The sequence below is a fragment of the Stigmatopora argus genome, chromosome 14, assembly GCF_051989625.1.
Source record: "Stigmatopora argus isolate UIUO_Sarg chromosome 14, RoL_Sarg_1.0, whole genome shotgun sequence".
NCBI classification, from domain to species: Eukaryota; Metazoa; Chordata; class Actinopteri; order Syngnathiformes; family Syngnathidae; genus Stigmatopora; species Stigmatopora argus.
In genome coordinates, this window is record NC_135400.1 from 9,060,233 (window position 1) to 9,073,656 (window position 13,424).

At 41.4% G+C, this 13,424-nt stretch overlaps 1 protein-coding gene across 5 annotated transcripts in view; it reads left to right on the forward strand.

The window, feature by feature from the left end:
* Positions 1–12,324, forward strand: part of prr36b (proline rich 36b) — a 31,631-nt gene extending 19,307 nt beyond the window's left edge. For 4 of the 5 annotated variants that reach the window (XM_077618666.1, XM_077618665.1, XM_077618667.1 and 1 more), the window contains 3 exons: positions 1,054–1,274; positions 1,508–5,341; positions 8,183–12,324. In XM_077618666.1, the coding sequence (XP_077474792.1) occupies positions 1,054–1,274; positions 1,508–5,341; positions 8,183–9,120 (4,993 nt within the window). In that variant the 3' untranslated portion in view covers positions 9,121–12,324. Of the gene's footprint in view, positions 1–1,053; positions 1,275–1,507; positions 6,401–8,182 lie in introns of those variants that run through there. The other variant, XM_077618669.1, reaches the window with a different exon arrangement.
* Positions 12,325–13,424: the final 1,100 nt, after the last annotated feature.

The window sequence follows — 13,424 nt, forward strand, 5'->3', positions numbered from 1 at the left end:
CTACCTGTGCAGAAATGTTATTATCCTCTCTTCTTTTGTTTTGTTTTTCACCAAAATTTTATTTGTCTAGCCCATAACTTAATTGATAATTGAAAAATATCTATGAAATAGCTCCATCACAGGATTAGCTGTTCAGAAGGTGGATGCTTTAAATGTAATAGATCATTGCATCTTTCAGTTTTGCAACACAACTCTTTACTTATACCACATACTTGTTTAGTCACTGCCTTTTGATCTTTTTTTTTTTTTAAACTTATTTTCGTGTTACGAAAATAATGTTACATCACGTTTTCCAGATTGTGGCCTGTGTATAGTACTTGCTCATGCTCATGATTGGGGTTGAGGGGAACCAGAGAATTTATTTTCATCCTTTCATTATTAAAAATTAAACATGGCCCCAGCCATTTCCGCTTTCCCCACTGTTCTCTTTCTGCCACTGCCAACTCAATTCTTTATTTAGAAACTAGCTGTTACTATAGCACGTACCCTGAAGACAGCACAGCAATGTTTGTCATGGCGACTGAATGTAGGTTTATTTTACTCAGAGATGACACACACGGGCTGATTGATGCACACTGCCTCATGTGTTTTGTCAGGGATAAGGACACTGTCCAGAAAGCAGGGGGAGAAGGGAGCTTGTTTAACTTCTTGTTTACTTCAGAGAGAGTAGTTTTGGAGTTAAGATGAATTTCTGTAAACTACTTATAAAAGGATTTAGGCTGATGTCACATATGTGTACGGTAAGGTCGGTTTCCGGTCACCACTAAATCAACACTAATCTAATCAACCCAATTAAGAATAGTCTGTTTTCCGCTTACAAGGGAGAAGGTATTAGTACTTGTATTGCTTGTTTTGGTAGTGCAGCTTATTTTATGTTTACACTGTTCCTTTAATTCAGTTCTTTCATATTTCTTGTTATAACGCCTTCTGACACGGGTTCAAAGATTCATTTATGAGTCCTGGATGACATTTGGGAGCTTGTCCAGTCTAAAATGATTTCTTAACCTTTTTGCTGCTTACATAAGCATTTAACTTTTGTCTCCTTTCTCTTAGAACCACAACTGGCACAGCAGCATCCCGTCCCACCACAGGTTCAACGCGACCAACTTCAGCCATCTCAACCAAGAGCCCAGCAGCTCCACTTAAATCTACAACACTGAAAACCTCTTCTATCACTGCCAACAATGCTGCATCCAAATCAGTGTCATCTACTCCCTCTGGTGTCAAAGCCCCAGCATCACAGACTTCAAGAAACATAACCCCTGCAAAAAAAGGTACTTTGCATACCCAAAGATACAGTATGCATTCATTGAACTGGGAGGTTGGCAGCTATTTAAGCAAAATATTTATCTGCTGCTACCCTCCCAGTTCACATGGATTGGATGTTTACTAGTGACGAAATAAGTTAAATTAGCTTGTTTGTTTGGTCAGTCAACACTTTTTTTGCAGTGTTGCTACCAATTGTGTTGTATGTTTTTAAAATGCTACTTTTGTTTGATTCACCCAGATGTTACCAAATCTGCCACCTCGGCATCCAAAAAGCCTGCAGATTCTCCCCTTAGCCGGCCATCTACAACAATAAAATCATCAAAATCCGATACACCTAAACCAGCTTCAAAATCAGACAGTATCGCCAAAAAATTATCTGTAGGTAAAGTTGCAGACACAAAGACACCAAACCGTTCCAAAACACAAGAAAATAAGTCCACTCCTTCTAAGACGTCTGCTTCTAAAAATGTGGCAACCAAGACTGCTAGCACTAAGAAAACTGTTGGCAGCAGCACACCAACGCCTGTGAAACGTGGACCCAAAGCAGAAGCAGCTGCTGAAACTGGAAAGGAAATTGCTGCTGCTGTAGCTGCCGCTGCAGCAATTGCTAGTGCAGCAGCAACCATTGTAGGATCAGATGAGCCTCAACCTTCGACAGAAGTGACTTTGGAATCTCGGGGAGAAACAGCCGAAGAAATGACTGCATCAGCCTTCCCAAATGAAGGAATAATTTCAAAATCCACTACTGTATCGTCAACAGAAGCCGTAAATGAACTAGCAGCAGAAATTCAACAAGAAACCAAACCAGAACCAAGGGTTGAACTCTCATCTCAACCTATACGAGAAATTATACCAGAGCCAATGAGAAAACCAACACCCGAGCCCTTGAGAGAACCAACACCAGAGCCCTTGAGAGAACCAACACCAGAGCCCTTGAGAGAACCAACACCAGAGCCCATGAGAGAACCAACACCAGAGCCCATGAGAGAACCAACACCAGAGCCCATGAGAGAACCAACACCAGAGCCCATGAGAGAACCAACACCAGAGCCCATGAGAGAACCAACACCAGAGCCCATGAGAGAACCAACACCAGAGCCTGTACGACAACCCACACCAGAATATATCACAGAAATTACACCCGAGTTTATACGGGACTCCACACCAGAGCCTACAAGAGAACAAACACCAGAGCCTTTACCACAACCAACACCAGAATCATTTCGAGGACCTACACCAGAGCTTATCATCGAGCAGACACCAGAACCCCAAAAGGAACAGATACCAGAATTTCTCCGAGAACCAACACCAGAACGTAAGTGTGAAATCACATCACAGTCCCCACGAGCTATTTCCCCAGAACCCATACAATCAAGTCCAGAACCACTGCGAGAACTTACACCCGAACCCACAAAAGATTCAAGTCCAGAACCGCTACGAGAACTCACACCAGAACCCACAAAAGATTCAAGTCCAGAACCCCTACAAGAGTTTTCACCAGAACCCATACAGGATTCAAGTCCTGAACCCCTAAGAGAGCTCACACCTGAACCTCTAGAAGATTCAAGTCCAGAAGCGCTGCAAGACCTGACACCGGAAACTTTTCAAGAACCAACACCAGAAGCACTACGAGATCTTACATCGGAATCGATACAAGACCCAAATCATGAATCCGTATTTGAAACACAGCCACAGCGAGATTTGACACCAGAGCCGGTAGAAGAACGAAATCTGAGCCATGCGGACAAAATATCTTCTGAGGTCTCTGATGAAACATTCGCTCAGTCCACAGAGGAGCCACGCCTAGGAGTTGGATTAAGTCATGAACCAGCCTACAATTATGAATTGGCAGCCCAAAATGACCTTTTCAAATATGAACATTCTGCAAGTGACTCAGTTCAGTCACTCGGTACCACAGTGATGTCTCCTCCCTGTTCCCCACCAGGCCATATTTCTCCTGTCAGAGAATCCCAGAATTCCTGGAACAGCAATCAGACATTTGGCCCATGTGACATTGATCCCCAGGCACCTCACAGCATGGTAAATTTCCCAACAGATGAGAATAATGAAGAGCCTGAGGAATGTGAGACAAGGGGAAGTGAAGAGGACTCTGAAGAAGATGACAAAGAGATTCTGATGACTTCGGTTCCTCCTACCAGAGAAACCTTCAATATGATGGCACAGCCTCAATTGTTTGGCATCTCAACAACAGAGGATTTTGCTTCCCAGGATATGCTTTCGCCGCATGAGAAAGAAGTGGCAGTGGAAAAGGCTGATGAAGAAATAAATGAAGATGAAGATGACGATGAGGATGAAGATGAGGACCAGAGAAGATTAGGCCATCAGCTGTCCTCCATGATGACTGACATGAGCACATCTCAGCCATCTGAGGAGTTCCAAATTAGGCCCTCAGCTTTTGGTAGCTCAACCGGCTGGCATTGTGATGATCTGCTTTCAGGAATGGACTCTGAGGATGTTAGCAGCTGCACCAGCAGTAGACAGCAGGGTATTTCTGACATGAGCAGCGCCCAACACACTGCAATATTGGAAGGTACTCAAAGTTCAGATGCCCTGATTGACTCGAGCCTGCGTGGCTCTGAAGGTGACGGCAATTTTATGGGCTCTCCTAATGTGGAAACCCTAGCCAATGAAGAAGATGATGAAGAAGATGAACGTGTAGATGAAATGGATTTAAGTTCAGAGAGAGCAGAGGAGCACCATAAGTTGTTTGAGCAGCAAGAACGAGATGAGTATGAAGATGATGAAGATGTAGAAATGCACAGTGAGGGAGTAACAGAAAGCTGTGAGAATGCAGAAGATGATGACTTTAACGAGGAGGTACATTTGGACAACCTCAATCGCGTAGACCCGCCCCTTTGTGTCCCTCCCACCACGTCCTGGGGTCAGACAAACCCTTTTTCTGATACATGGGCTCAACCTCAGCCAGCCTCAATGCCTTCTGTTTCCTCCCCCAGCCCTGTCTCCGATCACGGTGCAGGAGAGTCTGAGAGTCCCACGCAGTCACCTGCCCAGACTGGTTTGGATTGCAGTCCCCCTTTCTTTGCTCCTCTGGCAGGGCACGACTCCAATCAGCAGCCGTCATTCTATGAGATGGACACTTCTGTCCCTGAAGATAGTCAGAAGATGCTCACACCCGCAACTGTAGGCATGTCCCAGTCTAACGCTTCGAGTGCTGCAGCTCAGGCCGCCCGCAGTGGCAGCGAAACAAGCACACCAGAAGAACTACGCGACTATGACAGTAGCTCAGGTGTGGAATCCCGCTCTGACAAACAGCATACACCGGTCCCTGCTTTACTCCAAACTGACATGGAGCAAGACCTAGGTATTCACTTGGAGAAAGGCGATGGAGAGGAGGAAGAAGCTGAGACGCTCCCAGCTGATGAGGTCCTGGGAACAGGTCCTCCAACAGCTCCAGCATCTGCCCCATCTTCTCCTACCACTTCTGTAGACGAGGCTAGTGACACTGAGGGCGAGATGCAGATCAATGACCCCGATGCACCAGCGATGGATGAATGTACTGGAATTGATAGCCCTACTCTGACATGCAATTTGGCTGCTCTTGAGGAGAATGAGGAGGCAGGAGAAATGCCAGCTGGGGAGGGTGAAGAGGACGGAGGTGGGACCACTCCTCAGTCGGGCAAGTCTGTGGCATCATACGGCTTTGACTGCACTACATCCAACTCTAATGCCCACTCAATGGCTGAGAGTTGTGGGAAAAGCCCAGGAATATTCTCCTTGGAAAATGAAGAGCATCTGTCTGAGGAGGCCAAGGACCCATCACTCATTAAGGAACTCACCCTGCCATCTGCTGCTGCTGCAGATTTAGTGGGTCAGCCTGTGGACCTGATGCCGTTGAGTTTCCCAGAAGATAAACAGCACAGTTTAGATGACCACCACTACATGGTTGGGGATGAGATTACAGATCCGCATCAAGAGGAGGTGGATCCATTGGAGGCTAGTCACCACCTTGGGCCTCTGGAATCTGCAAATACCGAAGACAGCCAGCCGTCCTACTACTCTACCATATGTGATAAGACTGATTATCTGGAAGGTAATGTATAAGATCCTCATAAGTACCCCTGGAATGCACCTTTTCCCTGCAACCCCCGCCCTCTCCTAGTGTTAGTCTTCTCTCCAGTCGGGTTAGTTTGCTTAGGAAACGAAAAGGAGAGCAAGATTGTAGAAAATTATTAAAAATAAATGATCCAAGGAGATGAAAATGTTTACTGTAGCGATTTTTAAATGAAGACTCCTTCTTCGTACTGTTATGGCCATGGTTTTGAGTCTACGGCTTAAATTTATCCAATGTACAATAATAAAGACCATTTTCTAGTAGAATGTTCTTTTGAAGTCACATTGCGTATTCGGTGAAGGGTATTGACTGATTGGTCCAATGTGACTGAACTTCTAAAATAAGGAAAAACAACAAAAACAAATGGAACAAAGTGGACTGTATTTATCCTACTGTTTTTACCAATCAAATGTCAATGTTATTTTGTATTTGGTTTTATTTTTTTTAATGTTTTTTTGTTTTTGTCAATCCCAGCTTCCCTATTTTGTGTATGTACACTGAACGTCCAGCAGCACTGTAGTGATAACTACATGCTCTTTTAAAAAGTTTGTTTTTGTTGCAAGATTTTTGTCTACCCGTTTAAAGGCTTGGTAAAAATTCTAATCTGCCCTTACAAATGTGTCAAGCAAGGTAGGTTTGGGAGTCTTAGATTGTCGTTGGTCAAGGTAAAGTTTTTTAACGTGTCAGGTTCTGTTTTTTTGCATAGATTGCTATGGTGTATAACATGCAGCTGTTTTTCTGGCTTTGGTTTTAAATTGTTAAACTACAAAGCGCAATTACCACATGTTATTTTGCTGAAGAGACTAACGAGTCTATTCTTTGTGATTAGACCATGAAAACTCTTCTCTATCGCAGCTTTACACATATAGTGGACGTTTGGTTAAATCTTTCAACAATATATTGCATGTTTAACTAGCAAAAAGGCTGTGTACAACCTGATAACGTTCAAGGACTTCTGCTCTAGATATACGTATTCATAAATTAATGGTTCACGCTAGGCTGTCTTTCAAAATTCCATTAAAACTTCATTGCAAGGCATTGTTCCTGTTTCTTATTTTTCCTCGTTGTCTTCCAGCAAATTACTACCCCTGTGTTTCAGTCACTGTGTAAATGTTTGTCAACACATGCATTTTCCCATGGCACTGCCTGTTCGTCCCCATGGGAAATATCAGTAAACAGGAAGTGATGCAAAATGGAATTTTGTCAAACTGAAGAACCCAGAGGTTGTCTCGGTGACTTCCAGCATGCTCATTTGACTTTATATTTTTGCACCAACGTGACATAGGCCACCCGATGGTGCAGTTGTTTGTCCACCTAATTTCGGTGCGGGCAGTCTGGCTTTGATTCCCACTCAGTGGTGGTGTGATTGTCAATGGAGGGGATTTCCGTATCATTGGGATAGGCCCCAGCACCCTCACAATCCTTGTGTGGATAAGGTGTATGAATGATGAATGAATTAATTAATATGATACTAGATTTAATAAATTGGCAAAAATAAACATCCCTCCTCCACTTTTTGAAGATCCTAAGGTCTAATCAATTGAGTGGCCATAGTCGATAGACAAAAAATAATAAAAACCAAAAAAGGAATGACGTTGAAAACTGATTGTAGACTGAAAAAAGAAGAGAGATTTAGTAAACTATAAACATCCAAGTAAAAGCCAAAATCCCTCAGGGCGTTTTCCATAGCCAAAACAATCAGATCTGAATGTTCTTTTGCTGTGTTAGATACGCAAACAGAAAAACTCTGGAATGTTTTCCCCCGCACAAGCCACGTGGATGCCTCCGAATGTTGAAGTCCCCATGTCTGTTTCTGTGCCTTGCCCACTCCTATCCTGGCACCTTTTTCAAAAACAGCATGCGCATACCACACCGTTGCCTTACTTCTTCCGAATAATCCTCACAAATCTAATTGTTTACAACTACAAATACACGGAAGTCAATAAAATGCAACTAATATGTTTTAGATTAGTGCCTTTTAGAAAAGTTGTGACAGCACCTTAAGCTTAAAGAAATAAGAAACCAACTGTTAATGTAATTTTCCAGTATCTGCACTTCATATTTCTGTAGTTTGTCTTTCTATCCTATTATATGTACTGTATTGTTTTGTCTGTGCAGGGAGTGGCTGCTTTTCTGCATGACACTGAGACAAGTACAATAACAGCATTGCTATTGGCTGCCACATTATCATGCTGATGCAGCCATTCCCGGTGAAGTCACATCAAACATCGAAATGCCTTGCAAATAGGAATTCTTTCAGTGCCATTGATGATGATAGATGTCCAAAATGTGGCTTTCTGTTGTGAATTTAAATGAGTTTGTCACTAGTGGACATCAAATCCTTTTGAACTAGAAGTGCTGGCAGCAAATTAATGAATGCTTATTCATTCGCCTCCCTCCTAGTTCAAATGGATCAGACATCTACCACTGTCAATGGAAGCCAGTAAGTTAATACAATTGAATTATTTTGCCAGGATATGGTGACATTTCTCCTGTCCACAGTCTTGGTTGCTACAATTTTACATACTTTTGTTCGTATTTAGTGTGTAGAAGAAAAAAAACTATTGATAACTAATACTTTTTCTTAGTTCATACAATTTCAAGCCACACATGTACTTGTAACGGAAAGAAAATGTGTAGAATATTTTTCTGACTTGTTTAAAAAGTGAATTATTTTTATGAACTTTTTGAGTTGCATGGTCGATCACCCTATCAGATTTCTCCCAGAAAGCACTTCCTCCTTACCCCTGTCGTTGTGCCACCTGTTCAGTTTCTGCATGCATCTAACGGATGCACAAAGTGATCTTGAATGTCTCACAGGAGACAAGAAGAAAGAAGCAGATGATTGGCTCCAAACTTGCTCCCTGGAAGACAACCAGAACCAGAACCATTCTACTACAGTTCCCATAGCCAATGTTCACTATCTGGCACTGGTTCCAGGCAACCGGAGGCCCATCGACCCAAGTGTTGCAGATCAATTTGGCCAAATTGAACAACCGTTAACCGAGAGAAATGATTTGTGTGCGTCGCGTGGGGAGCAATTGGGGAGGCTGGTGGAGCACCAAGAAAAACTTCAGGGAATGCAGCACCGCCAAGAACAGGAGAGGCAGAAGAGGCAGTGGTTGGAAGAGGAGAGACTCCGGCTCGAGCAGCAGAAGCAGTTAGAGAAGCAGCGAAGGGAACTTCTCCAGCTGCAGTTGCATCAACAGCAGCAAGAGCATCGACAACGGAGGCAGGTTCTGCAGTGGCAGCTGGAGCTTGAGCAGCAGTACCGCGTTCAGCAGAAACACATTCAACAACAGCAGCAGCTTAGGAGGAGCCCGACCGGCCTCATGCTCTCTCCATCTTCTGGCTTGTGCACCATCTACGAAGCCATGGAAACCAGCGACGAGGATGACGACGCCGGAGTCGAGCACAACAAAAATACACAAGGCAGGAAGATGATGCAAGACCTCCACCGGGAGATGTGTTCATTGCCTTGTCATGAAACGGAGTGGAACCAAAAAGTGGACATTGTTCAACAGCTTATCAACCAGACGCTGATGTTGTCTGGAAATGGAGAATGCCCCCCTCTCCTATTCCTCCCCGTGGGGACTGGTGGAACCTTGAATCCCATGGATAGCAGCAAGTGGCCCAACCTGCTGGGACAGTTCAGTCCTGCTGCTACAGTCACCTCTGTCAGCAGCTATTCCCCAGATGGGCCGGGGGCTTCCCCACCTGGAGATTGGACTGTAGTGGAAGTCGAGACCCAACATTAATCAGTCAGTTAAAAAAGGCAAAGAATTGAAGTCATTTGGGATATATTTATCAGTAATTTAAATAGGGTTGACTGTCTTATCACTGCTTGTTACTAGTACTATATTTCTAACCCATTTTAAATTGGAGGCCTGACAGCAAATATGAACGAATTCCCATAGTACAAATGGACTGGGAGTCCAGGACTACCCATGAGTTAATATTAATCAATTAAAGTAACGATAGCCTAATAAAGCTCCAGGAAATGACATCACAGCACACTTTGAAAACATTCACATAATAAAGGCATACAGTTATGTGCCTTTTTTTTCAAAAGATAATTTAGTACACTTCAAAATTTGACCAAAACTTCCAGATATATTTTCAATAACTCCATTCATTTCCAATGGCTACAGAAGGTGAGTCAGGCTGAGCCCAATCTCCCAAAAGAACAGAGAAAAGTGCTGCAACATGTCCGGAGGAATTTAAAAGAAAGAATAAATTTACTAATGGTCTCAAGGAAAGAAGAAAGGTTACTGAAACTATACAACATAATTAACCTTGGTTCATCCTCAAATTATTAAGGAAACTCAATTTAAGTATTGATATGCAGTTAATGTTAAAATTGGAAAAACATTCTCACTGAGCTATCTGTATTTTCCACTTTTATCAAAGAGAACACTGATGATGTGACTAACCTTGGTCATGAATACTACACTAGCATGTACATGAAAGCATTTTGGCATACAGCATCATTAAGTTATCACCATGACTTATCTGGTTAAGGTTGCATCTATATAGTATTTGTTTTTAAATAACTTAAAAAACACTCAAAATAAACCTCAGTTCAATATGTAACAGCCAGTTAGCTAAGCACACACTACAAACTATTGGAGGCAAACTCAGTTCAGAGTACATATTTCAGTAATCAAATTGTTATTTTTATGCCTGGCTGTACTCATTGTAATCAAAATTTTCTGGATTTGGATAGAGTCATGTCATCTGTCGTATGACTACAAAGATTTTTATTTAGCATCCCATAATTACTGTGTCATTGATTGCTCTTTTCCAGACACATTTTATGCCTAGTTGGAAAGTATTAGACCATGATTCCCTGCTAAACTCTTTCTACTAGCAATATTTAAAATCTATAATTTTCCAGAGCTCTTTTGCTGAATGGATCTTAAATTGTGACCGTGGACCTTTAATGTTGTAATTGTGTGTGTGGTACTTAAACTCTAACAAATAGCACATTTTTATTTAATTATCATGCGAGTATGGTGTCTGTGCAGGTAAGTGTCAGTTCTGTTTATTAATGAATTTGTTAGTGGACTACGAAATCCTCTCAGTGAAGCATGAAAAACAAAAATGAGTGCAATGATACAGACCATTGTGTTTATCAAATGGGATTATTTTCAGTCTTGAAAGGCTTTGGGCACATTCAACTGCATCTAGTTACAAAATGTCACTGTGACTTCATCGAACAACCAGGATTTCATGGACCCAATAGAAGCATCAGTCATGGAGGACTGAAGGGGGTGTGGGAGAGCCGAAGAAGGCCCTCCTTGTCCTGTCATGGGAGGAGGGTGCTGAATGGCTGGGTCAGGGTGCTGGTAGACAGGGTGGGGGTGTCAGGGGTGCAGTTGTTGTCATGTCATGCCTCTCAAATTCCAAAGCAGTCGCCTCATTTCCTGGGTCAGCCAGCTTTCAGGGAGTTGCCAGGGTTACCGGTGATGTCATGGTGAGGAAAGAAGGGGATATTCGGGATGAGACAATGCGCCATTTTGAGAGGCAGCTGGTGGAGATGGGAGGATGGGGTAATCTTTATTCTTATAAAGTCTTTATGGAAAGAGGGTTTATATGCTGTACACATGTCACTTTATTCTATGGATTCTATTTGTGCAGACTGAATATGTATATTTACAATTTTCTATTGTTGGTAAAATTATAATAACTAACCATCTATCTTTAAAAGCCAGATTTAATGATGAAAAAATAAATAAATGGTCACAATTTGATCATTAACTCATTCAGTGGAGGTGGCAATGTCTAAAAAATATATGGGGATCCAATCATAATTCTGATGTGAATTGGAATTGGTATTTCTTTAATAGATGTCCCTTCATTTGAACTATGAGGGCTGGCAGCCTGCTTAATTTAAATTAATCATCTATCGCTGACAATGCTACTCAAAGGCCAGATATGAGAGGAAGACAAACTGCACTATAGTATGGGAGCATTTAACTTAAGTTTGTGTCTGACTGTTTAATACATTTTCTTATGCTCAGTGTGCAACCACATTAGTGTTTTTTATTTTTATTTATTTTTTGTTTTTTAAGATTTACTTCTTCCTCTTTGTTGTATTTAGTTGGTCACATTATTGGAGACATTAATTTGGGCTTTTTTTCAAAAACCATTTATTGTTATATTTCACAAACCTACCATTTTTCATGCGTGTATATATAGACCTTTTTATAGACACTGCATGTACTAATAATAACTATTTAAATGTTCCTCAACGTGGTGTAAAGATACAAACAGCAACACTGCCATCTTTAGGCTGGAAAAAAAACACTCAGTCGTCTTGTTTATGTCCCAAACTGTTTACTACTAAGTCATTGACTGTTATTGACGGCGATAGACGTTCTGATAGTCAATGATCATTGCCATCCCTCCAGTTCAAATGGATTGGACATCACTGTCATTTGCCACCAATGTTTAAGGGTGTTTAACAAAATCCCTTCTACTAAATATAAATTGTGCAGCAGCATATGGAGTACAGAATAGAAATTACAGATGTCTACATTATTTTTTAAAAACATATATAGAACTATGGGAGGGAATTTTGTATATTCACAATTTTATATATCTGACATTGCCATTTGAAAGCAGCATGTGTAGAATATTATCTTTTCTGTAGTTTTCTAAACCTATTTCTAGTATTGCTTATGAAATAGGATTTCTAATATAAATATAAATAGTAATTGCTTTTTATTCATATTTTTTTGTCAACAAATGTGTTTATTCAAAATATAGCAATGAGCAACTGAGCACAACTGACCTTAAATGCATGTTTAAAGTTGTATTTGTCATCTAAAATAATTTAGTCTAGCGTGTCTCAGACAAAACTATCCACGTTATTGTTTTTAGATTTATGTGAAATTCGTTTAGATTAAAAATAATCTTAAATGTGAATCTTTTTATTGCTCAACTACTTTTGATGTTCATTTTGTCAAATATTTTCTGTGCAATTGTTGTTTTAAAATAAAAATGTCAAGACTCTTCTTGATATTTATGATTTTGCCTCTTTCTGCTTTGGTTCCAACCTCTAAAGAGGAAACCTTTCCACAAATCTGTTATGTTACAAGTGCAATCAATGGATGCAGTCAGCTGCTTCTTGTCACAGCACAACCCCCGTTGGTTCAACTCTGTGTCTGTGCTGGATTGCTTGTCAACAATCAGGAGAAAAAAAGGTTGTATTCTATTCTATTTTATTCTCCTTTAGCATAATGCAACACTGTTCCTCCCCATTGCTGTACTACAAGCATAGCAATGTTTTTATGTACATCTCATTGTGTGGGCGTAGCAATTAATATGGCCACTGAGTTACTGGGTACATGCATTTTAGGGAACTAATACAGCTGCAAGCACCTGCTTGCTTAGTTCTCCCATACCTATCAATTCAACAGGTTTAGATGATGCAGAGAGATACTCTGGGAGTGGGACTTAAGTACTGTATTACATCAAGCTGTCACAAATAGCTATGATTACAGTGCAGGGAAACATGCCATATTTTCAAAATAAGAGCTTGTTTTGCTAAAATATCTAATGAGGCCTTGAGCTCAGATAACCTACTGGATAACTTGCTGTAAGGTAGTTGAGTGGCCCAGATGTCATATATTTTCACAGAGAGATTACGATTTAATGATTGTGGCCAAAAAGGTGGAAGCCCTCGTACATTTTTCATAAACTGATGGTGGCTCCATCCAGTCCAAAGCTTGTACCAGGCTTTAAACTGGATGGAGCTGTAGTGTAATAATTGTAGGAGCAAATGGTTGGTCTGTCTCCATGTGTGCTCTACGACTGACTGGGGACCATTCTAGCTAGGGTCTAGTTTGACTTTCGCTCAAAGTCTGTTGGGATAGGATTCAGCACCCCTTGATCCTTACAAGTGGTGTTCTACAGACGATTGCTCAGAATGAAAACAGACTCTAGTAGCATTATCTCCACTAATGCAGGCTTTTAAAACACTTCATGGCTTTCCTCCGGGTACTCCGGATTCCTCCCACATTCCAAAAACAAGCATGGCAGGCTGATTGGACACTCT